Source organism: Xylocopa sonorina, chromosome 7 (assembly GCF_050948175.1).
Source record: "Xylocopa sonorina isolate GNS202 chromosome 7, iyXylSono1_principal, whole genome shotgun sequence".
Classification (NCBI taxonomy): Eukaryota; Metazoa; Arthropoda; class Insecta; order Hymenoptera; family Apidae; genus Xylocopa; species Xylocopa sonorina.
The window spans coordinates 8,266,138-8,292,465 of NC_135199.1; the positions used below are offsets into that span (position 1 = coordinate 8,266,138).

A 26,328-nucleotide genomic window follows, 5' to 3' on the forward strand; every position below is an offset into this window, starting at 1 on the left:
TACGGTGAAGGTTCTTTTATCGGTAGGGATGACTTCTCAGTAACATACTTTGTGCCTAGAGGTCAGGATTCCACAGGTACCGGTAGTTTCAAATTGAGTTATGGAAACGACTGCATCTACTATGAATTTACTTGCAAATATTATTAAAAAGGTATTGCTCATTATTATAATTATATTGTCGTGTCTCTTTGTGCAATTATTAAAATTAATTCTTTAATTTTTACACGAAAAAAATAGACACTACAGTGTTTCGAAGAATGGAACTTAAAATCTTCATTAAGGAAAAAGAGATATAGTCACATTGATATCACATTATCCAAACGTAATACGAAGCATTACACAATACAAGTTACAAATTACGGACAATCCACGAATGACGTTCTATCGTTTTCTAATAAAATACTTTTGGACTTTGCCACTACAAATGTTATTTTTGAAAATTCAACTATTGCCACAGTATATAACCAACGTGCAGATAACGACTGTCCTGAAATACTGAATGTACATTTTCAACAAAATCGTTTATCGTTAGTACGAATTGCAAATGATGATAATAATAATGTTAACCTCATTCATCAAAAGGAATACTTATCATTTGTACTAAAAGTACGTAATATTATACAAAGAGTATCAACCTATCTTCTTTTGTGATATTATTAACGTCTATGAAAGAGAAAAATGGATAAATTTTTATCTTTTTACATTATAGAACAAACTAGATATTTCTGAGCTAGAAACATTTACGAGTATTATATTGGAGGAAATAGTTTTATTACAGCAGCTAAATTTGAACGTAAAGTTTACGGTTCAAATTGATAAAAAAATGATATACAATAATTACATTACATTGGATAATGATTATAAAATGTGTCAGGTGCTTGCTACCGACCTCACAGACATAATTAAGCGGAGTTTGGACATTAAATTTAGAGAAAAATGTTTTTCGATGTTAAACGTGGAAAATTCACACGAGGTAGAAGCTGCGCTTATGACTAAATTATTACCACTAATACATACAAATTATATATTTCCTAGTGGTAGTTAAATATTTGATATTATAATTGCCAAGATATTATTAAAGTGAAAGGCAAGGAAAGGTATAAGTAGTAAAAATAGTATTATTCATTATGTTTATATTCTTAATAATATCTGCTCTTTAGACATTAAAATGTTAAGTTACTTTTTCACAGTGGAAAAATTAGAATATTAATAATAATAATAAGTAATGAATTATACCTTACTCTTCAACAAACAATTCTACTATATACATTAGAAAAAATGATAAATACAGTTTCCCTACGATTGAATTATTCCCGCCAATGGTTAGCGCGTAACCGGCAGAAAATCCTGCGCAAGTGTAGTTGCGCATAACAAGCGTAGTATTCATTCTTCTCCCAGTCAAGACGTGAGGGTCAGGTTAGGCAGGTCGGGCTGACAGCGGAGAGTAGAAACAGCATTTAAGCGTAGCTCGTAAATGAAGGTTAACTTCGCCGCGTACCCAGTGAAGTCTGTGGAGAAGAACGAAGGCGATGCCACAGCAGAACTGTCAACAAGATCTCCGTATTGGTTTACAAGTCTCGTGGTGAATTAGCCAGGGACAAACATGGCTCGCGTTCCGGCAGACGTGTGTTTTTCTTCGTGGTGAACCTGTCTTTTTCCCTCTTATTTCTTGTCTCTGTTCCGCTAGGCAGGGATCCTCAACTTCGGGAGTGGTGATATTCACGCAAGTACGTAACCCATACAAACCTATTGTAACGCGCGTATATACGCGGCTTAACGTATATTAATATACACACGGTAAGGGAAGAGGAGCTTCCCGCTTGTTAGTATGCAAGTGCCGTTTCGGTGCCCCTTACGTGGCCTTATTTGCACTCGCGTACGATCGGCGCGCGAAACGAATCAAAATGACCGATCTGCTTTTCGCATGATTTTTTGGAGTGTACAGACTGTGTAACCCACGTAAGTACGTATTAATTCTCGATCGTTCACAATTAAATGTTGCGTGTCCCTCTGTGTTTCTCTTCCTCTCGTTTGCCCTGTTCGTGCGTGTGCGTGTAACGGTGCAGTAAATGGCGGAGGATGTAAAAGGGCTTTCCTAGTCTACGATGTGCCAGCATAGAATTATCGGTATTGTCGTTCCCCTGACATAACCGCCGTTACTTCCCCTCGTTCGTGGTTTCAGGTGAGAGTCGATATTCCAGCTGTTTATCCACTTCTCATTTTATGTACACTCGAGATTTTTCGCGTCACACTATCAAACGATTGTAAATACGCCTCGTACTCTATTTATTTGGCTCATTAAAGCGATGCAATTTTGTACGCAAAGTTCATTGCACTTAACCCCATCACGTTACCGCATGGAACGAATTCTTGACAATTTTTCCGCACACTCCAACCAATTTTATAACCTCCAAATTTACAACTATCATTATTGTATTCCCCCTGTACGTGTCCTACTATTAGGCACGGTAGGGAGATTGTATTACAGCGTAATAATTTTTTTATACCGAACGAGACGGCAGGTCTCCTACATTTTCATTTAATGGCGGTATCTTGCTGCGACTGCACCTGTTACATTTACGGTACTATCATCTAAACTTGAGAAAATTCTAACAATTAAATATTGTATGATTATTAACGATTATATTTCGCGATTAAATCATTATAATTTAATTTTGTTTCATCGTCAGGTGCGTTGGATAGTCGAACGCGAATGGATTTGTATTTTTTACAAATCTGTGTGTGTATTCTACACAAACCATTGCGGATTTTCACCGCAGATTTCGATCAAAAGCCGGAGCGAGGAAGAAAGCGTGTTGACAGAGTGTAAACGATAGCGAGCCGGCGCGTACGAACACAAAAAATAAGAATTTTCTTACTATGTAGGAATTGAAGTGCGCGTAACGCGATAAGGGCTTCTCGTATGCACGATGCTTAATTAAGTTCTCATTGTATATACGTTGCACAACCGGAATAGGAGAAAAACAATCCGTGCGGCTTGTAATTAAGCAATGGATGCGGTTGCGCGTGTTGGAACATCACGGTGAGAATAACAATACGCAGAAGGCGGGAGAATTCGTGAAAGAAAAAGGTTCGAGCCACCAGCTATTCGCATTCCAGCTGCAATACGCGATGAAGATAGTAACCTTGGCATAGTAAAGTTATCGGAACGACGTAATCTTTTCCCTATTGAAAAACCCCACCTTGACTCGGTTCCTATCGAGCTTGTTAAGCTTTATCAAGTGGTATGTCAACGACATCGTGAAATTATTTAGTTTGAGCATTTATAGTTAGCTCTTGCATGCGGTCGGATTATTCGCATACTTGACGATGCTATCTCGTACATCGTAGCCATGTAAACTAGCGTTAAAGTCACAAAGTTGCATTTACGACGAATTGAATTTTATGGCAGTTTTTCATTTGGCTTGCCATATAATACACTTTGGATTAGAGTGATGTTAGGGCTAACATCAAGGAGTATTAAGATAAAAATACGATAGTATTAACTTAAAGATATTTTCATTTGCGGAGATAAATAGAGAATTTATTTCCTTTTTCTTTTTTTATAACGATTGCAGTTTGCACTTGCCAGTTTTGACTTGCACGACACTGAAGCCTAAACACACGTGGATCGAATAAACTTCTATGGATTCGAATTTATTGATTGAATTTGCTATTAAAGTGACCACGGAAAACTTTCCTCTAAAATTCACTGTACGTAGTATTCCAGGTACAGGGTGTGCTCAGAATCATAGTAATTTAAATAAAACAAAAGAAAAAAAACATGAAAATTGAGATCATGATGATATCATATGATTTCACATTATTTGAAGTTAGCACAAACTTGTTTTAAGATAATAAGCACAATTTAAATTGAAATACAATAGATCATAAAACTAGGGGTAAAAATACAAAAAGAACTGAAGTTCTTTTAAGAAAAAAAAAAAAAAAATACAGGTTTCACGTACTTTTCACGTAGATTTCATAGCATTGTCGTTGCGATAAGTTTTTTTTTCATCCGGCATTTCGATCCACCCAATCTAAGTTTTGCGCCCGTAAATGTTTAAGACCTCGACAGTACAACCGGATGTAGCAAAGACTTTTTACTTGTGGCTTTGTTACACTCTTCTTTTCGTCGTTTCCCGACCATATTACTATTGCGCGTTCTTCGCCAAAGTAAAAAAGGAAAAGAACGAAAGAAAGCAACTGTCAGTTTCGCCGGGGAATGTGCAACCGGATGTTCCCTTTAGCACGAAAAACAGCCAGCGAGAGAGCGTCTGTTAATTAGCCGTCGAACGAAAAAGTTCAATGAACAGTTGTCGCGACGATCATAATCTCGCTATTTATTTTATGGACTCTTAATTTTTACTCGTTCCTCTGGAATTGCTTTAATTGACAATTGACAAGGTGCAAGAAATCTAGGAGTAATTAGGAAGTGCGTAACCGATAAATTGAAATTTTTAAAGCGCTACGTGTTTTACTTTCGAGTCGTTCTCTTAATGAGTTTGGAAAGTTAATAACTATAGAGATTAACGTTAATCGCATAACACTTCCTGCAGATAACGCAATTACATGTTACTACGGGCATCGTGTTTTACTCCCGTCTAACATAAATCCGCTCGATTTTTAAATACTTTTGTTTGTATTTAACGCGTTAACGGACCACTATTCACTTAATGCAATTAACACGTCAGCGCAACTTGTGCTTCAATATATTATTTATCACCAGTTAAATTACATTTTGGTTGGGATCAGTAATTTAACATTTATTGTTAATTCCCTTAGAATGAACATCGTATATTTCAATTGAATTATACATTTCATACAATTTTTTGTCTACAATCACCGACCCCTATATACACAGTTGGAACGAAATCTTAATGAAGTGTCACACTCTAAATATCAGTTTCTCAAACAAACTATATACGTTTGGTTAAACAAAAATTCTTACCCGCACCAAAGCTAATCGATGAAACTTGCCGTGTCGATCGGTACAGTACTTTCGCTTGATTAAAGTTCAAGACAATCATTATACCTGCATACGTACGCACACTCGTAGGCCGCGGCAAGGCCGTCAGATTTAAAACAGCAAATTCACCTGACCGCCTTCGACGCAGTAAACATCGCGGCTTTACTCGCGCTCGAGCGTGCGCGAGGAAACTTTCATTCGCCTCGCGTTCTCAATCCGCGGATAAGATTGCCACTGGCCTGACCCGCAAAAATTAATTACGACAGCTATTTTCAGTTTTCTTTGTCCGTATCACGAGCCGAACGCCGTGGTCCCAAGTGCTTCCCTCTCTTTCGCGCAATCCAATTTCCTCGCGACTGCGAATCCCGCGCAGCGTTTCGAAAAGGCCGCAGAACTTTACGGGCGCCACGTACGATTATTAGGTCAGTGATACCGGGGCGCGAAACGAAATAGCTTATTGAAATTGTGCTGGCTGCGCTGTTTTGTCGAGCATGGAATTTTAGTCAGACTTGTAACGGAATCATGAATAGTTTCATTAAGCTCGCCACTGAATCATAAACGTACACTGGTCGAAGCAATTAGAAGCTCTCATATTCAAATGATCCTGTTACTCGACACGATGCTGCATGTTTCAAACACCACTTACAGCGAGCAGACTGTTTAATTTGTTACTTGTCCCAATTAGACCTTTGAAGCGTTAAAAACCTATTTTCTCTTTAATAATCAACGCGGTATTCTATCATCCCGTAAAATATTGATAATGCTCCGCGGAGTAGTAGGTATATATAGGTAACGAAACCGTATGCTCGTGAGATTCGTATAAACTCCAAATTGCCACTAGATCTTGTATTACAATCGCGTCGAAACATAAGCGACGCGTTACGTTAATAGCTGTCGATGGTAATTTACACGTTAGTTGGAAAATTAATATCTGATTCATCTGAATAAAAAGAGCGGATTTATCTTCCGGTGGTTCTCGTGCACGTTTTAACCGGCGTCTATGATACGAGATAGAAGTTGATTTAAATGAAATTTACGAGCGACCGCGGCTGTTCCGCGCGATAATATACCCGAGTTAATATTTCGCCCGTTATAATAAGCGCGAGGCGATAAAGACGTCTGAGCACTGTGTGGAAATTGTTTGCGCAGAAGAACGTGAAAGAGAGAGAATAATGGTTCAATCGAGAGGAAAGTAAAATCCTGCCGTCATCCTGGCGCGTGGCAAACCAGGCCAAAGGCCTGGATCCTCATCCTCCTCGTCTTCGTCCACGGAGAGGCTGCAAAGGATGCCAGGACCGGCTCAAGAAAGGCCTCGTGCGCAAAGGCTTACCGACATCGAGCCACAGACTGCGAAAGTGAGTAAACAAAAATTCATTCACCACATTACGCTACCATTTTCTTTAATTATTTACGCTTTACGATCAAACGAGAGAGAGAGAGATAGACATTTTTAGCGGGATCGAATCAAGTAGCCATTATCAGTCGGATTATCGTTTTGAATATCAGTTCATTGATTGGTATTCAGCCACTTGGTAAGCGATTCAATTACCTCGAATTGTTGGAAATGTGTTTACGTCGGGAAGGTTGAAAAATAGGAGCACCAGTTCTGCTGCAGTTCGAACTCCGTAAAAGTGTGCGAAGCGATTGCCTGGAAAAAATGAGTCAGGGTTATTAGGTAATAATTGCTGGGTTCCGTCGTGGAAATCATGACACGCCAATATAAATATCTCATGCGAAAAATAGAAATTATTTCCGCGCCAGTTGATATGGATTGAAACTGTTCATTGCTGGCTAGAATGTATCTGGTTCTAGAGCACAGATACATACTTGCCGTAGGACGCGGTTCCGCGCGAGCGCGTGAAACTAATAAAAAATTGTTTCTAATTATCGATGATGATCGTCGTATCCGAGTAATGGATATTTCGCGTTTGATGCAGCGGCGCTCGCGCAGAAACGTGTGAAACGCCTCGGCACGTCGCTACGCGACAGAGTTACAACCTTGATTTACCTTGATCTTCCTTTCATTCTCGTTTTACATCTCGATGATATCAGCCAGCTTTCTGTTAATTACTCACACGTTCCTCGCTTGGTATAGGTCGGAAACGGTGTATCGACGCGTGTCTTGTCTCCTCCTACGACTTGGACATTAATTCCCTCCCCTTCCACTCCCTTTAAATTATTTCTTCATTCAGCTTTCTCCGATTCTCCGTTTGCTTTCTCTTTTTACAGGGGAACGATTTCTTCCCGTCAATGATGCAGCAAACTTGCTCCGGCGTCTTCTTTCAAATTTTTTACGCCGGACACTCGTCGTTTGTAAAAGGAATTAAAAAAAGGGGGACCGTTTTAGTTAGTCCTGGCCAACCGTGTATCCTCGTTAACTCTCCTCGTTCCCTTTTAGCCGTACAGTATCGCGATACTTTCTCATAACCGAGGGAGACGTGGAAGAAAACAGAAGCGTTTCGTAAAGCTTCGTCATCCCGATGCCAGCCAGGCAAATAAAAGCGGTTATTCAAGCGGGGACAAAAGATTTCAGCTTTCTCTTTCTGCCGTTTTCCCTCTTTCCACCATTCGGCTCTTCTCGGCTGAATCTCGCTTCTTCGTCGATAAAATACTGTTGTTGGTATTTGCACGCGGTTTTCGGCGGTGCCGCTCGTAAAGTCGGTTCAACGGGGAATGCGGAAGTCGCTTCTATTTCGCTCCCCGGTCTCGTTCGTCCATCTCGCTGGCGTGAGAGCAAATCGATAGGCTTTCCCAGCTACCGTCGCACAGCGTGCTGGATGGCCAATCTGGGTGTACACGTATAACCGGGAGTGCGTACGAACATCCTCTCCTGGAACACCCATCCGTTCGACGGAAGCCTTCTATTTTCCTCCCGCGAACCGTTAACCCTTCTACTGTCGGCGCAAATTAAGTTCCGGAGGGGGAGGAAAAGAAGAAATAGCAGAGGAAAATCCATTGGAAGGTCCGTTTTGTGACTGGTCAGCTGTTATTTACACCAGATGCCACGTTTTAGGTTCAATTAACTTTCTGGATCGCTGCACCACAGAATTAATTAAAAGATTGTATCGATCGTTGCAAGAATGATTTGTCTGAATTGTTCTTTGTGATGTTGCAGAAGAAGGAAAAGTGGTATGTCCACTTTTAATACCGGCGAGGAGATAACGTTTGAAATTGCCAGGCTTCAATGCACATATTATTAATAGTTGTTAATGTACTATAAACGAGTGGTTTATCTATTCTCGCAAAGTGGAATCAGATTCGATTCCCGCGGAGGATCCACTCGAGACGCGCGCGCATGAATCATTAAATCGTTGTGAATGAGAGATAACGTGAATCACGGAGAAAGATCATGAGTCACGGTGAAAGCGATCAAAGCATTAATCAAAACTCGCCTATGTGTGTTCACCGACTGGAATTGTCAAGCGCGACGGGAGTGAGATTACGCTTGAAAAATTGTTTACCGTTGAATTTGGACTTCATTCAATTTGACGTGGAGCACACGATTTATGAGTGACATCGAGGAGTCAAGAACTCGACTAAAGAACTCAATTAAACGTTCCCGTGAACTCGTACTCGACTTAACGCGTAGAATAACGACGTGGTACAGAGGTAAAGCGCGAAACGCTCGAGTGAAACTTGGAGGATCAACGCGGCATCTTTGGATCTACTAATTGACAAATTTTTAACGTTCATAATTACAACACGCTGAATAAGAAAAAAGAAACGGATGAGTGATGCAATCCCGAAGCAATCTAATTAATTTAGCGGAAAGTTAATACGTCTGGTGACTAAGCGGTGGAACGCGTTCGTCTGCTCTGTACGCGGTGTTTTCTTTCGCAGATGTTCTTTTTTCATGAACGACCGCTTCGTCTACGCCGTCGAATACATATGTTGGCCGGTTTCTTGCTGGCTCCATAAGCTTCTCCTCTGCATACATGTTATTTCAATGGGTACCACAGCTCGACTGCCGTTTCAACCAAGTCCACGCGTCCTCGTCGAAACCGGCACGCACCACCGTATTTTTGATTAACCCTCCGCCATTATTATGCGTATCCATCGCGTTGCGTCGTTTGGAAATGTTCAACAAGCAATGCTCGCGTACGCGTTACGTACGCTCGCTCGAATAAGGAGTACGGTATTCGGTTGAACTAGTTTCTCGTTTTAGTAAATCGTGTTACGTTTACTTCGTAACGCGTAACTCCGCCAGGCTGCGAAACAGAGTGCTCCGCAACACTTTGTGCAACACGTTTTTAACATCTCTTTTTAATTCAAATGCTGTTCTATGGCGCAACAACAGCGCGTACGTGGCTATATTTACTTCCCTCTAATATGTTTACGTGAATCATTGCCGCGTGGAGCGGTCTGTAAAAAGTTCAACAAAGAGGAGAAACTAGAGCGGTTTTACTTTAGACGTAGGCTAGATTATTGTCGGTGAATTGTCTGGAATCATGAAGAAAATGAGGTAGAAGAAGGTCAGTACTTTCTCGAGGTATCATAGTGGTAGCTAGATTGATTAATAGAATGACGGACGATCCTTTTCATCGAACCGGATCTATGGCAATGGGATTTTACCAGAGAATCTGCTATTGTTAGAGGAACACGCGCGCACGTCCGCGTTTATTCTGCCGGCTGTTAGTACTGACCAGTAAAATATCGCGGGATGGGTTTTCACGCTTGACAGGATATTCCAATCATCCGCCGCAGTGATCGGAAGAAAGGAGTAGACGTAAATAATGGTGTGCGAAATTTTATGTTCGCGCCAGGAATAGAACTTTCCTTGGCTGAACAGATGGATCCGGTGAACAGGAGTGTTTCTTGACGTGCTGGAAGAAATATTGCTCGGAAAGAAAAAGAATCCAGCTAATTTATGTCTATATCTACTGTTACTTTATCATATTTTTATCTTGCAAATATACGTTAGCACTTTTTCGTTCAAATTACCCGTAGAGTTTCGTCGATGATCGGTTTTACCTCTGTCTCGTGTTCGACGCGAACAGATTCGTGAAACATGAATTATTTTAGCAACAAACTAAACCCGATATTATGATCCGCGTGTGTTAATTATTTTCGAAGGGAATTATTAGCACGTCTTGAAAAGTGGCTATCGTTGAGCTCATCCCTTCTATTCTCAACGCCTCATATTCTTAGATCCACGTGGATCGCGAACCATAAATCACAATTCCCTCCGCATCGAGATTAAAAGCGGGAAAAAAGCTCAAGGTTCCCCAGAGCAGAGCCAAAGCGAGATGAAGTTTACCAAGAGCAAGGGGTATTCAGTATAAGCAAACAGAAACTTTGCGCAAAGGGTAATGAAGCTCGGGCAGTTGTTGAACGCGCGGAAACTTGCATCGGTTCCTTGGGACTTTTCATTGTTACGTTCAAGAACGACGATCGTGCGGCCTATTCTCGGTCGTCTTCAAAGATCTTCAAATTGAACGCTCGAAGGAAATTATGAACGATTTTTTATTCTTACCATTTCTACCACTTTGGAAACGAACGTCCATCTTTATATGACCCTAGTTTTTCATCTTCGTTTTATACACGTTTCGAAATTGTTTGCCCCTTTTCTCGAGCCACTTCGTACATCTATATTTAACGTAAAAGCGTTTTGCCTAAAAATATCTGAAATTTATTCCAATTTACAGATCGATGGTGAGAACCGCAACGGTTACGGAATCGGTTTGCACGTCCACGATAAATGTTGCTTGTTTCGTTATGCATTTATTCGGAGCATCGTTCAGCACGTTAGGGAACGGAAGAGGTTGAAAGACGCTCTGGCTCTTTTATCGTAGCCGGAATGCAGACAAAAGGGCGGCCTTTGAATTCCAACGGTCAAAGAAAGGCTAGTCCTTGTACAGGATTATTGATTCGAAAGCACCGCGACGAAAAAAGAGGGGAACGCGAGAAGCGTCGTCTCGGTATAGTTTTTCCGAGACGTCGTTCTAACGAAGATGGGCGCGGTTCGAGACGCATTTCTACGCAGCTTTCGCAGATTGAATCCCAGCACTTAGGCTATGAGTCACTATGGCTGGCTGGGATAGGGTTTCTTGCGGAGCATAGAATGCGCCCTTCAGACGCGACGAAGTCACACGTTGGATATTCTCTGCACTTTCATTTCTGCTAAAATCTGTCTGTACCTCGAAACAAGTACAACCGATCCGAGGGGAGTAACTTTTTACAATTGAAACGAAGAAGACTTTGTAACATTGTTTTCCTTTTTTCACTAAGTGCATTTACTTATGGTTAAGCTTACGAAAGCTATAGATTGCGGTTCTCCGTTATTTTTATTTCATTCGAACTACTTCGATTGCCCTCATAAATAATAGAACAGGCTCTCGCTGCGTAATGAGATTAGAATAGATAGAGATCGGTGGGTTAAAACAATTCAGTGACCGCTACCAATTCTGTACTCGGTATCTCCAGCTGTGTAGGTGCTCCTTTCTTAACGTTAAATTATTCGTTAAATCAGCGAGAAGTAAAGCGTCCAACTAATTCACCCATTTGAAATGTTAAAGGCGAAGTTCTTTTCGTGGGACTCAGAACGATCGGTTTCTCCGTCGAATAGTGTATTTGTCCAAGAAAAGTAGCAGTAAATCTCCGGGGTATAATGATGTGTAAAAATATGCAAAGGGAGGCAGGGTGGTAAATGCGAGGTTCAATCATGTGTCTGGTTCGTTTCATCCTCCCTGGAGATATCGTATCGGAGTCCCAATTTTCGCATCCCGATTCCCTGTTCGCCGCTAGCTCCGGCCTAGTTTCATCCCCAAGGTTGCCATTATTATTGCTTGATTGGATGTGTTACTTGAACGACCCACTTTTTGCTGAAAACTATTATATCCATCAGGCGTTATTGTGCAGGTCGCGTCAAAAAGGCGGAAGTCAGCTGCCTTTTAGCATTAACCGTACAATGTACGCTCGTTTCTTTTACCTTTCGCTCCGCCTCTCCGCGATAGGAAAAAGCTTTTGCGTTGTTACAATTAACATTTACGAATCATCAGCGACAAACGTTCCTAAACTATATAAAATAAATTAATAAAATAAGATTCAAGGTGTCTGGATCGAGAAATAGAGGTGTATATTTCATATATTATTTCTAACTAGCAGAGTATTATAGAAAGTCGATGCAGAGACTATATTTTCAGTGCTGATAAATAATAGAGCTCCATTAGGTTTCAGTAACTGGGTTAAGCACACTGTTTGCAAATCACTTGAGGTCTGCGCCGATTTATGTTTGCTCGAGCTTGATTCAGATAAAATTCCGACACGTACGAAGACAGCAGGGGAAAAAGGACGCTATTTGTACAAATTATCGATGTTTTTCGTCGCAAATGAGAACTGATGGTAACACGCGACCAGCCACGTGATGAAAGTAATCGGCTACTTTGGTCGTCTAACGCTGCATGAAGAAAATAGAAAGTTCACCTGGAAGATGCGTTGCAAGCAATAGATATTATTGGAAAAGTACTTTGCCGTAATATCGTAAAATTATCGGTCATGTCCTTAATAGTACAAAATTAGCGGATAACGATTTGTGACCTTCCTTAGAATCACAAAATCTGCACGACCGAGTTACCGCATTGCGTATCCAAAAATCACCCCCTTGAACAGGTGCAACGAATCATCGTGAAACTCGCACTTCCCATCCCCATTTCCAGTTCATTAGTTCATCGAATAAAATAGGAGCATCGAACATTTCGCCAACGTTACGATTCTATTACTATAGAAAAAACTCGGATGCCACTAATTTCGATATGCAATTCCATAAATTACTAAGATTCTGACCGTAAAACGTACTCGAACATTTCACGGGGTTCAACGCCCATTGCCCACGTTAACATCCATTCTAGACTCGTAGTTTTCGTCCAAAATGACCGACATGAAACGTGCACCAATTGGAAGAGTATTTATCGTAGGAATAAAATTTACCCGTCGCCGTTCGGAATCGCGAACGGGTGCGCGTGATCGTCGTATCCACGCGCGAAGAGGGGGCGCCGAGAAGAGAGCGTTGCGCGATCGCAGGGTCGCGGCGGCGGCGTCGTCGGGTCCTAGGCGTCCCCGTCCGCGGAGCGGATGCTGGCTGGTAACTCGGTGACCCAGTTTCCCCCGTCCTGACGCGTTGGCGAGCGTCGGATTCGTATACGCGAGCATGGAATCGAAGCGGCTGGAACGCCACGGCACCCTCGGCTCTTCCTCCGGCCGTCTCGCGTTCGACCGTGGGCCAACGAGACGTCATCGTCGACGATCGCGTCCTTCGGGCTGGTGTCGAGCCACCGCCGCCGCCGCCACCGCAAACGCCGCCGTCGCCGCTGCCGTCGCCGCCGCCGCGTCGACTCGCCGTCCCGACGTCGTCGTCCGTTCACGTTCGTCCTAGCTCGCGACGCTATGCGTCGCGTCCTCCTCGCCAGCTGTGCCAGCTGTTCCAGCCGTCTCGAGGTAGTTGTTCCGTCACGTCGACGAACACCGTTTCCCGTTCACCGTTCGCCGACCTCCCTCCGCTCGTCTGCCATCCCCAATACACGTACCAATTCGATCACGACGCACGGGTTTCTTATTCGCGGGCATTTCTGCACGGACGGAGGAGCGCAACCGGTAGTGGAGGAAGGCCTTTCAGGGAGACACACACTGTGCCGATACTTTCCATGGATAATCGAGCGATAGATCCACGCAGGATTTCCGATGTGTTTGAGGATCTCGTATCGGTTTATCGAAATTTTCTTGGGCAGCGTTCAGGTAGCGTTTCCAATCTTTCCACGGCTCCTTCAGTTTCTATTCTTTCGCCCTGTATTTAGTTCTCTTTCCTTCCTCTCTTCGTTTCGTTTGGTATTATCGATTCTTGTATCCAGCCTGTACCCCCTGTATCGTAAGGATCGAGTAGACCTTTCCTTTTTTTTTTACCGCACGACATCCGCTGTGTCTTGACCGTGGCTCCAAGGTTTTGTCTTGACGGCTCTGTCTGCTGTTTTAAATGGTTGATTTTTGGTTTGAAAATTGTTATGGTAATGCAAGTATAATGGGGTATGTCATTATCCGTCCCGTTGTCACGTTGGTTTTTCTCGTATCGGTTTGACTTACTTACGGAGGCGAGATCGCGTTTAATGGACTCGTCCTGCGAGGCCGTCCTTGTCACGTTTCTGCCCCATTTGGGTCGTCCTGATTCATAGGTAATCGAATCACGGCACACTGTTAACTTTCTTCGCCCATTCCCGCATGGCCTAATAATTTCTCTAATAGCGTTTCCCTCGTACGATATACGAGCGTCTTTTTTACGCTCTAGTCGTAACCCCGAACCTATTTGATCGAAGAATATTGTTCTGTTCTTTGCTTTTATCTATGACCCATCGATAACGTTGATACGTCCATGTTTCTGTTGCGTATGATACTAAAGTAGATTGTGTATACTCCATATCGACAATTATTGTTAGCTCAGTATATTTATCCAATCGATTTGATTGCCCGTTTGAAAATTTCATTCTCCTGCAATTTCTCCACTCTCGGAAGCGCATCGAGTTGTCGTTAAATTTCCACCGGATGCATGGCTTCTAAGCATCGTCTCCGCACTATTTCCGGACGAATTTTCCCGCGGTTCCGCGTTTGGTGGAAATTGGTGACCTCGTAAGATTTAACCGCGCATCGATCCTATCCCTACCAGCAAGGTTCCAATTCCACGAAACCATTTTCGAATTCCGTGTTCGAGTTTCTCGAATCTGGTCCATTTTAACGAAGGCACTTCTATTTCGCTCGTTGAACGCGCGTGATTCTTTCTCTGCATTAATTTGTCCAGAAGATATCCGCGGGTTTTAATAATTTTTCGAGGCTGGTAGCTATCGTGAATCGACTGTTTTAAAGTACAGCGTGATTGTAAAGGAGGAAGCACTATACTTTTCATACGTTATTATAAAAGCTTTAAATATCCTACCCTTGAACCTTCGCCCATCTCGGTCATTATTTCAAAGCAATACAATTATATTTCACTTCATCAAGCAGAAAACATTATTTGCTTATACAAAATCGCATGCAGGAACTTGTTTTTCATGCAAGCTTGTTTTTTATTAATAAATGAATCTCATAAATAGATAATTATCACAATGAAATGGCGATGAAGCGAAATATTTGCATACTTTCTTCGTTGAAAAATCTATTAGATAAAACATTATATCGGGTGGACGATAGAAATCTACACGATCCAACGAAATATAACGTGGGCTAGCGGAGAAGCAAATCGTACAAAAAAAAAAAAAAAGAAACAGACTCTAGTATTCGAAGGCACCCACGCCAGTTGGTTTCTTTCACGGTTTATCGAGGGGGATCAGACGTAGTCGGTGGAAGTAGAGTATACGCAGCATCCGTAATGTTTGCTTAATGTTGCCAAAAAGTTCGTCGACCTAGTAACGTGGATAGAAAGAGAGAGAAACTGCAGCTGCTTGGATATTTCGCGTTATAAATTCCTTGATGTTTATCGATCGCGAAGCGCACCAATACCGCGCGCTTTTCCACGTCTACGGAAAACGATTTCCGTTCTGCTCCCTCTTCTATCTCGTCTACAATTTCTTCTTTTATCTAGCTGTAACGAGCTGAGAGACCATTTCGAATCAAATTGAATTATGCCTAGAAATCTTTTACGGAAGTTTCATTTCTCGCGTACGCAAATCCTAATGTCGATGCAAAAAAAGAAGAACAAACATTGCTTTTCCTTTTCTTTCTATTTTTTCCGTTTCATTTTTTTAATGGCAGCCGTAGTCGAGTATTGGAAAACTTTAACGCTTTACCTTCTAATCGTAATTGAATTCTTCGAAATGCAATTGTTCGAGGTCATCGTAGTCAATTAACTAGTTGGGTGCAGTTGGCGTAACGTTGAAACTTACGGATGAAGAAGAAAACGGTAGGAAGTGAAAGACAGTATCGTCGGAGAGCGTTCAATCAAAAGTCGATCGTAATGGTTCCAATTATAGGAATTTACGGGCAAACCTGAAGGCGGATCGGGAACGAAATCGGGTTTAAAGAAGCGTAAAGCAGGAGGCAGCGCGGAACGATCGTTTCCAAGCGATTGCCAGATCCAGCTGGGAGAGAACAGTGCTCTCGCTTATACGTATAGAGAAGCTCTGAGGTGGTTCGCCTCGACGGTTGCCAAAAAATACAATGACCCAAATAAGACAAGTTATGCACTCGTTCGTCGATACTCCGCACTGTAATCCCTCTCTTTCTCTCTTTCTTTCTCTTTCTCCCCCTTGGAAATTGTTTCGTTCAAGTGCACGAACCGCGTGCTCGACTAACCGACGCAGTGGAAAAGAAACGCTTGGAATTTTTTAAACATAAAAGGCGCACACTTTTATTGTTAACAATTTTTCTGTTTTATTCTTTTTTTTTTCATTTTAAAAATATTTGAAAGAAGAATTTTCGTTCTATTTTTCGAGAACCAAAGTAGACTGAATATTCCTGATAGGAAATGATTAATGTATGAAAGGCTAATTTCGGTGACTCTTTATTCGTTGAATAAATAAATATTATATTAAAATAGTATCCATTGTCTTCCGAATGCATCGAGGTTGTGCACGTGAACTGTCTTTTCTAGTTCTTCTTCTTGCTGATTTTATGGGCATCATTCATGCAAAGATTATACATTCACGAACTTAATTTGGAAAAGTTATTATTCGCTCCATACTTATTTTGAATGAATATATCGCGTCTCAAACGGTTTCTTCAATTTTGTACTTTTTTTACTATAAATACGATAGATACATATTAAATTTAACAATTTCATATTGTTACGTCAGTTCGTAGTCCTCTGTGTGCGTATCTTTTTTGTTTTATTTTAAGTTAAAGTAACGAATTAAATTAGTTGTACTTTCATCCCTCAGAAACAAAGGAAATTATAGATAATTAAGGGAGAATGACGGCACTTTTACGGCGCACACATTTGTGTATTCGTAGGTCAGGACATCGGTGAGGAACGAGACGAAAGCTTGTTGGATAAACGAGATAATTGATAGCGCTTTTATAATTGAAAGCCTACTCTACCACTTCTGTCAACGGTTAAAGAGGAAGTCCCTCGTACGCGGCTGAAAGGCTGGGTTGACTTCCGATTTCTTTTTCTACTTCTCGAAACCCGTACATCGGATTTATTGGGATCGAGGGACGCGTTTAACTTGGGACCGTTCGATCTCCCGTGATCTCGCAGAAACGCTTTAAACATTGACACCGTTCGAAACGCGTGACAGCACGGGAATCAATGAAATTCAGAGCGTTTCGCGTTTAATGCGAGCCGCGATATCGTTAAACGTTTCACGACGGTGGTATCTCCTCGTTCGGTCTAAAAATAAACGGGAGAAAAAAGAAATTTGGCGCAGTTGAAAGTTTCCTGCAATTAAGCGTTCCAGCGTAAGTTTCTAACCAGTTTTCGACGTAACTCGGATGAACGCGTTAATTGCGACCAACGCATTTGTTACCGAGACGTCGAAGAGCTGCTCTAAGCGGAGGAGATTTTGATGATTCAAAAATTTCAACAATCGAACGTTTCGTAATTCTGAAAATTGTACACTTTCAAAACTTACCACGTCGAGAACTTGCGAGTTCTGAAATTAAAAAATGTCCAAATTCGAAATTGAAGAATATGATAGTAGCACGCATTTTCATGCAGCTTGAAAATGGTGCCCGTTCAACACATACAAGGAGAGTGTACACGTTCGGGGTTATCGATCTAGGCCAAATTTGGCACACACTTAGGACACACCCTGAACGATTACTTGCGGGAACGATGACATTAACCGACCGCTAAGGTTGCCATTTTACGAACAGTGGAGTCTAGCAAGTCGTAGACTAAATTTGAGCTGTATCGGTGACCCGAATGTCCCGCGACTCCCCTCGTTAGTTAAATTCTCGACGTACGATGATTCATCTCAACTGTCTTCCTTCAATTGCCTTCGGAGACTGCCACCATATTCTGCTCGCGTTAAACGCAATGCAGCGAAACTCGTTTAAACCGTCCATACTTACATAATAAGTTTATTCGGACAACTCGGTTTCGTGGTTCTCATCTGTCTGCGTATTATTTTTCCCGTTAAAGCGAACGAACGCGTTTCGCCATCGCATTGGCACTGATTCTCGCGCCCGCGTGAATTTAGAGGATTCTCTCTCGTATGAAAAGTAGGTTAAAAATATAAGCATTTAGACCGTAGGTGGTAGCCATCTGGCCATAAATTTACATTTTACGGCATGAGAAACGTTTTAATGAGATTTTAATTTGAGCTACATTTTCTATGTAATCGTTAAGCCTATTAACGCATTGAGAGTAGAGAATAAATTGTAAAGATGATTTTCTTTTAGAGACACGCAGGAATGTTTCTTTCTTTTTTTTTTTTAAGAATGGTATTCTCAATTTTTTTTTATTGCACTCAGTGTCAGTATTTGATTATAATTGTTGTTATTAATCTTCAGTGCGTTAAAGACACAGTATAATTGCGAGAATTGCTAGAAAATCGTAAAAATTTTTATTGAACGCAGGGATTAGGATGTAATCGAACGGACGATTTCAGTACACCAGTCAGTTCTGGCAGCAACATGGGCAGTATAGCACGGTTTCCAAAGTTGGACGAGTGTGCTCACTTTCATTACGAACATGTAGAACTCAGTTCCTTGGAGGTCAGTTACATTCAAATAACCTTAAACCGTTTAACTGTTACATTTCTTCGCTCAACGAATCTGTCTACCATTTTCCCATCGAGTATATAAAATAATATAACGTTAAAAAGAAAAAAAAAATACAATTACCAAAATATCTTGAGACTTTACTTGGTACTTTTTCTGTGTTCATTTGATTCTTTTCTCACTCCCTTATCATTTAAACTCACGTTTCATTAGTCGCACTATTTCCATGTAAATTGAGCGTGTTCGATGCTTATCGCGCGTTATATTTGTTCAACGGTGATCGATCGCGTCTTACGCGATAAAGAGAGTATCGCCGCTTCGCTAATAATCGCGGAGCGTAACGTCGCTGAAAGACCGGATTTAGAAAGACATTAGTACTCGTTGATCGATCGTATGTACAATAATAAAAGTGGTGCGCTTGATTTTACAGGTTTCGCTTAGCGAAGGTACCAATGATTCAGACAGCTACGCGGTCCGAGTAACGTCGGGGGATGCATGCTGGACCCTGCAACGATCTTACGATAATTTTGTTATGTTTGACAAGCAATTGCACCGCTGCATATTTGACAGGAAGTTCTCTTCCTTAACCAAGCTTCCAGATACACGGCCAAAAAACATCTGTGATATACTGAGGGACTATTTAAATAGGTTCTCCCAGCTAAATCATGAAGGCCTAAATTGCGGTCCTGTGTTAAATTGGTTGCAGCTAGATAATAGAGGAAGAAGAATCCTCGTGCCAGAGTCAGATTCATGCCCCATTAATACTCCTGCAGTAGCCGCGGCTTATGCAGTTAGACCATACGTGGCTCAGGCACCGGACGAAATATCTTTTCAGGTAACGCCATTCGTCTTAAGACGTTTCTTGTCGTTCGCGACGTTATTGGAGTGTTTAACGAGGGCGAAAGTAAGATTAGAATAAAAAACGAGTTCGTTTTCAATGATGATTTCAGGTAGGAGACATGATTTCTGTAATAGATATGCCTCCGCCAGGGGAAAGCACATGGTGGCGTGGGAAGCACGGATTTGCAGTCGGTTTCTTCCCAGCCGAATGCGTGGCTGTGATCGGGGACAAAGTGCCACGGCATCTGACCGTCTCGATGACGGTTAGGTCGAAGTTACCCGTGAAACCTGTGCTTAGGAAGCACGGCAAGCTAATCGCCTTTTTCAGGTCGTTTATACTGAACAGACCATCCAGGAGACGATTGAAGCAGTCAGGAATTTTAAAGGAACGTGTATTTGGTTGTGATTTAGGGGAACATCTTTTAAACTCTGGTCAAGATGGTATATATCGTTATTTCACCTGTTTACCGTTGACGCAGGCTTTTGTAAGTCCCGTAATTATATTGCCCGATGATTGCAGTGCCTACTGTTCTAACGTGCTGCGCCGAGTTCATCGAGAACCATGGCTTGGTCGACGGTATATATCGTCTAAGCGGCGTGACATCGAACATACAGAGATTACGAAACGCGTTCGACGAGGATCGTGTCCCTGCATTGCATTCCGACGAGAGTATTCTACAAGATATCCATTCTGTGGCGTCGCTGTTGAAAATGTACTTCAGAGAATTACCGAATCCACTCTGTACGTACCAGCTGTATTCTACTTTCGTTAGCGCGGTCCAAGCCAGTACCGATGCGGAAAGGTTGAGGCGGATGAGGGATACCGTTAGAAAATTACCACCGCCGCACTACAGGTGACTTGGAGAAGCTTTTCTTCTTTTGAGACGCGTCTCGGTGTCCTGAAGTGACGTTAGGTAATGTTAACGATCATTCGTATTTCCAGAACGTTAGAATATCTTATGCGCCATTTAGTGAGAGTCGCAGCTCGAGGGGCAGAGACAGGCATGACACCGCGTAACGTCGCAATCGTTTGGGCTCCGAATCTGTTGAGATGCAAGGAGTTAGAAGTGGGCGGCGTAGCAGCGTTGCAGGGCGTCGGCGTGCAGGCTGTGGTCACCGAGTTCTTGGTCTGTTACGCAGAATTGATATTCGGGGACGGGCCAGTTGGTAGGCCGAAATCGTTGGCGATTACCACGCCGGCTAGATTGCTTAGTCTAGAGGAGGCACGGAACCGTAGCCTGAGAGGTGAGCCTGATTACGTAGAAGTGGGCGCCGGTCCAGCCGGATTGCCGTTGCATTACCATACGGTCATAGAATTGCCGCGGAAGAGAAACGGCTCGAAACGTTCACCCTCGTTGAACTGGAGAGCTTTGTTCGGCCGAGGTGGGTTGGGTGCCAGGGGTAAAACAAGACAAGTTGGCACGCCACCTCAAACAGAAACGGTGCCAAGTTCCTTAAACTCCTTACGACGGTTGAGACCGGTGAAAAGCGCGGACAGTTTAGACGGCGAGGACAGTCTTGGCCCTCTGCTGGGACCACCGCCAGCTAGACCTTGCGGCCATAGCCGATCGGTCTCGCACGATTCATATTTCGATCATTTGGCGGACGCGCCGAATACCACATCGCCGTTGGATCTGTCGGAGATACAGCTTAACTTCGACTTGGAGGAACGAGAGATGCGAATGTTCTCGGAGGAAGAGAGCGGAGGAGTGGCGTCAGTGGAAGCCTCTCCGCGACGGCAAAGAACTGAGGGGACGCAGAATACTGCTACCACCGGTGGATCCAAGAGGAAGAGATCACGATTAGAGGAGAGACTGCAGTGCGATGTTGAATTGCGCTTCATTGATAGCCAAAGTCCTGATCAGGTAACCAACATTCGATGATGTAAAAAATTTCGTGTGCTTTATTTCTATCAAATTTTCAGTTAAACGTGCGTCAACAACTCGATACCTTTACATTACGTTAATCCGACGTTGATCGATAAATTTAATATGCGTTTACAGGTGATGGTGTCCGCAGATGTTCACAGTATGGATACTCCGTCTCCATTGCCGACACCAGGATACCTTCCATTATTATCCGAAGCTTCAACCCCATTAACGCCCGCCACGTTACACGGAACACCGCATTCTACGTCACCTGTACCAGCGAACAGCCCTAGGATAAGCTTCCGAAGTTTCACTTTACCATTAGAGATCGACGACGAGCAAAGCAACGCGAACAAATTGAACAGAACTAGCGTGTCTTCCGATAAATCATCCGACCCTAGTCATAGGTTACCTGTAAACTTAGAGGGGCAGAGTAGCGCCAAATCATGCGAGAGAATAATGACGTACGACAAGCACGTAGATTTGTACGACGGAAAAGAGTCTTCCAAGACTCAAAAGACTTCGAAGGAATCGAACTTAGTTGTAACGGATGTAGTCGACCAAGAGATGACGCCTTGCGACAGGCTAATGTCTCATCGTAGCGATATAGATTCTAGTAAAATACCAACATCCCCGTGTAAAGATGTAGGGAGTAGATCGAGCCCGTATCCCATCGACGAGAACAAATCCCATGGTGGCAACAGAGATACGTTGGACGTCCGGAAACGCGATGTACCGGCGAGCAAGTCGATCAGCTTGCAGAACGATGATGGGATGGTTGGAAATTCAAACGCGCACAGAAACGAATTACCGGGACTGCCGTTATCCAACGCGACAGATCTTGATTCTCCGATGTCATGCGAACAGACCATCGAGGATCTGCCTGATTCCGGTTTTGTGATCTGCGATAGCTCCGACAAGATGTTCACCAACACGGAAACGTCGCAGATGGTATCCAACACGAACGATTCCGGCGAATGGGTGATAGTAGAGACGACCGGCTCGATTACGACGCCTACGAGCGAATCGAGCAGCTCCAAAGACCCCTTGGAAGGGACTGTGAATAATGCGATCGCGACGGACGCACCGCAATTAAGATCAATGTCAGAGAACGTTTCTAGAACTTCGCTGGACCTTACAATGGGTTCTACTGTAGATACTGACACGTCTTGCATAGGTGTTAGCGATCTGACTGAAAGCCCCGTTCTTCCACAGGAATCCGCAGAGATGACGTTCGACGTGACTGATAATAGAGAACTCGAGGATCACAACGCCACCGCCCAAAGATCTTCCGGAGCTTTCGACGACCAAACGAGTTTTGGAATGGTTGATTCCGGGAATAATTTCTCAAATATCGTTCACTCGCCTGTACACGATCAGGATAATGGGAATCAGAAGATATGCGCTGTTGGTATGACGGATATCCAATTGAATCAGAAACGTGGCGAAATGGAGCACGAGGTGAACACTTGCTACACGCAGCTGGATAACACAAAGGCGTTCAGCAGAAACGAAGAGGCAGTGAAAGAGGAAGTTCTCGCGGAGGAGGAATCTTTCGAGAACCCGAAACGTCCACCGAGAAATCTAGATTTCCAGCAGCAAGATATTCGGCGATCCTTACAGTTACATCAGAAACCACAGTTTCAGGCAAGCGATCGTCGTTCGTTCTCCAGTCAATCGAAGAAGGGCCAGGATCTCGATCTTTCCCTGAATACGGATAACAACCAGCAACGCTGTCAGAGCCAGAAGCCAGATAAGTGCCAAAGCTTCGAATATATTTCAGCAAAGGAACCAGTTCAGAATAATCAGCAGCACAAACAATTCTCAGCGCGTGCCGACGAGTCCTCTAACTGCAACAACGTGAAGAGCAGTCAACTGCAAGAGAGCATCGAGGTGGTGATACCATCGGAGAACGCGGCCGAACCCAGTGAAATAGCTCATCCTCCAGAAGGTGCGTCCGAGACAACGTCCCTGAATTCATCTTGTACATTCTCGAATGCATCCTCCCCGGTGGATGACTCCATTGTTCTCCGTGACACAGCCGCTATACTCCAGGAATTGGCGTTGCAAAGATTATCCGGAGGTATCGTTGGAGACCCACTTTCGGTCCCGCCAAGAAGAAGATACGAGACAGAGAGCAATAAGGATCGAAGGAGCTTCGATTCAGAGATCGGAAGAGAGATAGTTCGCGAACGGAAGATGAGGCAGGAGCTTGATTCTGCCCGAGGGAAGTCGGAAGAACCACCGGTGAATAATGCTCAACATTTGCCGCCGTGTTTAAGGGCACGACACGCGAGGGCATCACGGGCATCGCTCAGTCGGTCTTTGGACGAGGCCAAATTCAATAAAATGACGGAGGAAGCGTCTCTACCTGTGAAACAATCCACGGAGGATTCACAACATAGTTCCACGCCTAACGTTGGAATGGGTTCGAATAGTTCTGTGGGGAATTCCGATAAAATGCATTTGAAGAATCTTGGAGGCCTGGACCTGGGCGATCCACAGTGCAGAGAAAGGATAGAAAAGTACAAAGAGGAGAGGAGGACGTTCTTAAGAGACAAGTACAGATCGGAAAGCTTCCGAGGAATGTTGTCGAAGACAGAGGACGACGGAGAACAGGCGCTGCTGACTAGATTAAAGCAGAGAGCCTCTAGACCTTCCCTTCATTGATATTAAAATAATATTTATGGGCTCTGTCCACCTTCTTTCTCCCGTATATGAGTAAAATTCGTCCGTTGCGTCGCACGATGAATCTACGATATGGTATTCCAGTGAGCCGCTCGTTGTACCAACCACTGCGTTTGACCCTTTGCTCTTATTAACGTTCCCTCGAGATTACTCGAGGCACGTTTTGTTTTTCATTTATAGTCTCAAGTATTAGATTTGAGAAGATGACTTTTAATATTTTATGATGGTTATACCGTACGTGATAGGAACACGGCTAAAATTGTAATTTTAAAACAAGAACGCGTTGAAGCGAAGGTCCAATTTCGAAGAGTGATCAAATTTTCAATGATGAAAACTCGTAGTAATGTACTGTGAAAATGATTAAACGTTCTGCCATGTTTTTTTTTCAGTTTTAGAGTATTATCAACATATACGTTTAAATAGTGGTTACAAATTTGCTTAAGAGAATTCGTGTGTATTTATTTTTTTTTCTGCGTGCTAAATCGAACGAGTGTAAAGGGTTAAAGCGTAAAATTTAGATAAAATTGATTAAATAATAATCATCGAGTGCCGAGTAACGATAAAGAAGAAACGGTCCAACGGTCGATACTCTTCAAAAGGAATTCGATCGAAGTCGACGTAGATGAACATTCGTTTTTTACCGCTGTTATTAACAGAACAGTTCGATGATAACTTGTATTTTTTAATTTATTGTATAATCGAGATTATATATGCGTACATTATTATTAGAATATTTTTGTTATTGTTACGAGTCGTAAGAATCATTTTTTTTTTCATTGTTATCGCCACCCAAAGATGTCTCATTATTAGAGCTTCTCGCGCTGTTCTGTTAATCGACCTTTAATTTAATCGATATGTATGTACCAGAGTGCGTTGGGTTTCTGGACCGATTTGTTGTCGACCCTTTGCACGCGAAACTGCATTTTTACCGCGAGTTAAAGTAACCGTGTAATCTTGTTTGGCAAATTTTATCCAAAGTTAAGTTTTCATGTACGAATTTATATAAAGACCATTTTTGCAATGGTTCGATTGAAATCTTCGAATAATTGCATGTTCAGAATGCGTTCTATTATATTTTATCATCGTGCTATTTACACGAACGTGAAAAAAATGTGAAAAAAAGGTAGGGAAGAAAAGAGAAAAAAAAAGGAAGAATACGACCAAATCGATAAATTCTATAAAATATATAAGGTATTCGTTCTATTTGGTCGCGAAGTACGGGTGCAAAGGGGATTAATGATTTTCAATGAAAGCGCATGCCATTGTTTCAATCGATGTTGTTCAATTGTACACGATGCGAATCGAAACGCTTGCGTTTTTTTGTAAATTTCGTTGTTGCTCATTGAACCGAGGTATTTTTCTAAACGATGAAGCATAAGCTTGTTTGTCCCAAGATAGTTCGAGAGCTGTGTGTTAATTGTCCGAGCATTTTTGTCGCTTTTTATCTTTTATTTCCGAATTCTATTCAAATATTTTTTTTTCTTTTTTTTTTTAAGAATATTGTTACTTCTTTTACGATATTATACACACGTATATATATGTATGTTTCTTTTTCATTTTTTGTTTAACGCGTACGTTTCCACGCCGATTGCTTGTCACGTGTAAAAGGATAGTAGCACGTAGCTAGAGATTTTTAAATATGTTACACTCTGTTAGCGATATATGAATATCGAGAGAAATTAGAATACTCGTTATTATTCGTGTTCATTTTTACGTTATAGAAGCTCTGGTACATTTGATAGATATTCGTTTGTGCTTTACCGGAGGATACAGAATTTTTTTATACATATACATATATATATATATATATAAATAATGAAATCACTGTGTTAAATTAAGTATTCGATACACACGCGTTGATATATTTTCTCTCTTTTCCCGTGGACTGGTCCACGGTCTATAACACGTCTTTTGTATATGCTTAAATATTATTATTTAGTCGACATGTAATATATTAATTTATACATTCTAGTTTGATCATCTATGTGAAGAAAAGCTTAGCTTGAAATCAAGATTACTATCGGGACCGACTGTTTCGTTCGGATTTAGATAAAATTTATCGACAGAAAATTGTGATTCGTTGAATTGGTATAAAATTGGTATAAACTTAGTATAAAAAAGCTTCATCGTGCATCAAATTTAATAATAGCGTTAGTTCATATTTTCTCTTGAATTTACTTTCTTTTTCTTTTCAATGGTAATCTTATATCGTTTCGACGAATTACGAGTTAACGATTTTTTATCTCAGTATTCGCGGTTTACTTCGAATTAACAATGTTTGTTTTTCTTTTACTTCCAAGCACGATTATTAACGATTCGTTC

The 26,328-nt window shown here is 42.1% G+C and overlaps 2 protein-coding genes across 7 annotated transcripts; both read left to right on the forward strand.

The window, feature by feature from the left end:
* Positions 1 to 48: 48 nt before the first annotated feature.
* LOC143425694 (uncharacterized) lies at positions 49 to 1,176 on the forward strand. The gene is made up of 3 exons (XM_076898696.1): positions 49 to 151; positions 238 to 606; positions 710 to 1,176. The coding sequence occupies exons 1-3, from the start codon at positions 101 to 103 to the stop codon at positions 1,043 to 1,045; spliced, it is 756 nt and encodes a 251-aa protein (XP_076754811.1). The 5' UTR covers positions 49 to 100; the 3' UTR covers positions 1,046 to 1,176.
* A 234-nt stretch (positions 1,177 to 1,410) lies between these two features.
* Positions 1,411 to 26,071, forward strand: Cdgapr (GTPase-activating protein CdGAPr). Of its 6 annotated transcripts, none has more exons than XM_076898526.1 (8): positions 1,411 to 1,727; positions 6,119 to 6,324; positions 18,467 to 18,604; positions 19,041 to 19,445; positions 19,561 to 19,891; positions 19,971 to 20,304; positions 20,394 to 21,315; positions 21,454 to 26,071. In XM_076898526.1, the coding sequence occupies exons 2-8, from the start codon at positions 6,256 to 6,258 to the stop codon at positions 23,986 to 23,988; spliced, it is 4,734 nt and encodes a 1,577-aa protein (XP_076754641.1). In that variant the 5' UTR covers positions 1,411 to 1,727; positions 6,119 to 6,255; the 3' UTR covers positions 23,989 to 26,071. The 6 variants fall into 6 exon arrangements, with proteins under 6 accessions (XP_076754641.1, XP_076754647.1, XP_076754643.1 ...); XM_076898532.1 differs by having other exon boundaries at positions 18,499 to 18,604; XM_076898528.1 differs by lacking the exon at positions 1,411 to 1,727 and adding an exon at positions 1,753 to 1,963.
* The last annotated feature ends 257 nt before the right edge of the window (positions 26,072 to 26,328 follow it).

Excerpts from the sequence above, each read along its gene's own strand:
- LOC143425694 (XM_076898696.1), top strand. The coding sequence starts at position 101 with ATGGAAACGACTGCATCTACTATGAATTTACTTGCAAATATTATTAAA. Across the intron at positions 152-237 it reads TTGCAAATATTATTAAAAAG|ACACTACAGTGTTTCGAAGA; the intron begins GTATTGCTCATT and ends CGAAAAAAATAG. Across the intron at positions 607-709 it reads ACTTATCATTTGTACTAAAA|AACAAACTAGATATTTCTGA; the intron begins GTACGTAATATT and ends TTTACATTATAG.
- Cdgapr (XM_076898526.1), top strand. The coding sequence starts at position 6,256 with ATGCCAGGACCGGCTCAAGAAAGGCCTCGTGCGCAAAGGCTTACCGAC. Across the intron at positions 19,446-19,560 it reads CGGACGAAATATCTTTTCAG|GTAGGAGACATGATTTCTGT; the intron begins GTAACGCCATTC and ends TGATGATTTCAG. Across the intron at positions 21,316-21,453 it reads ATAGCCAAAGTCCTGATCAG|GTGATGGTGTCCGCAGATGT; the intron begins GTAACCAACATT and ends ATGCGTTTACAG.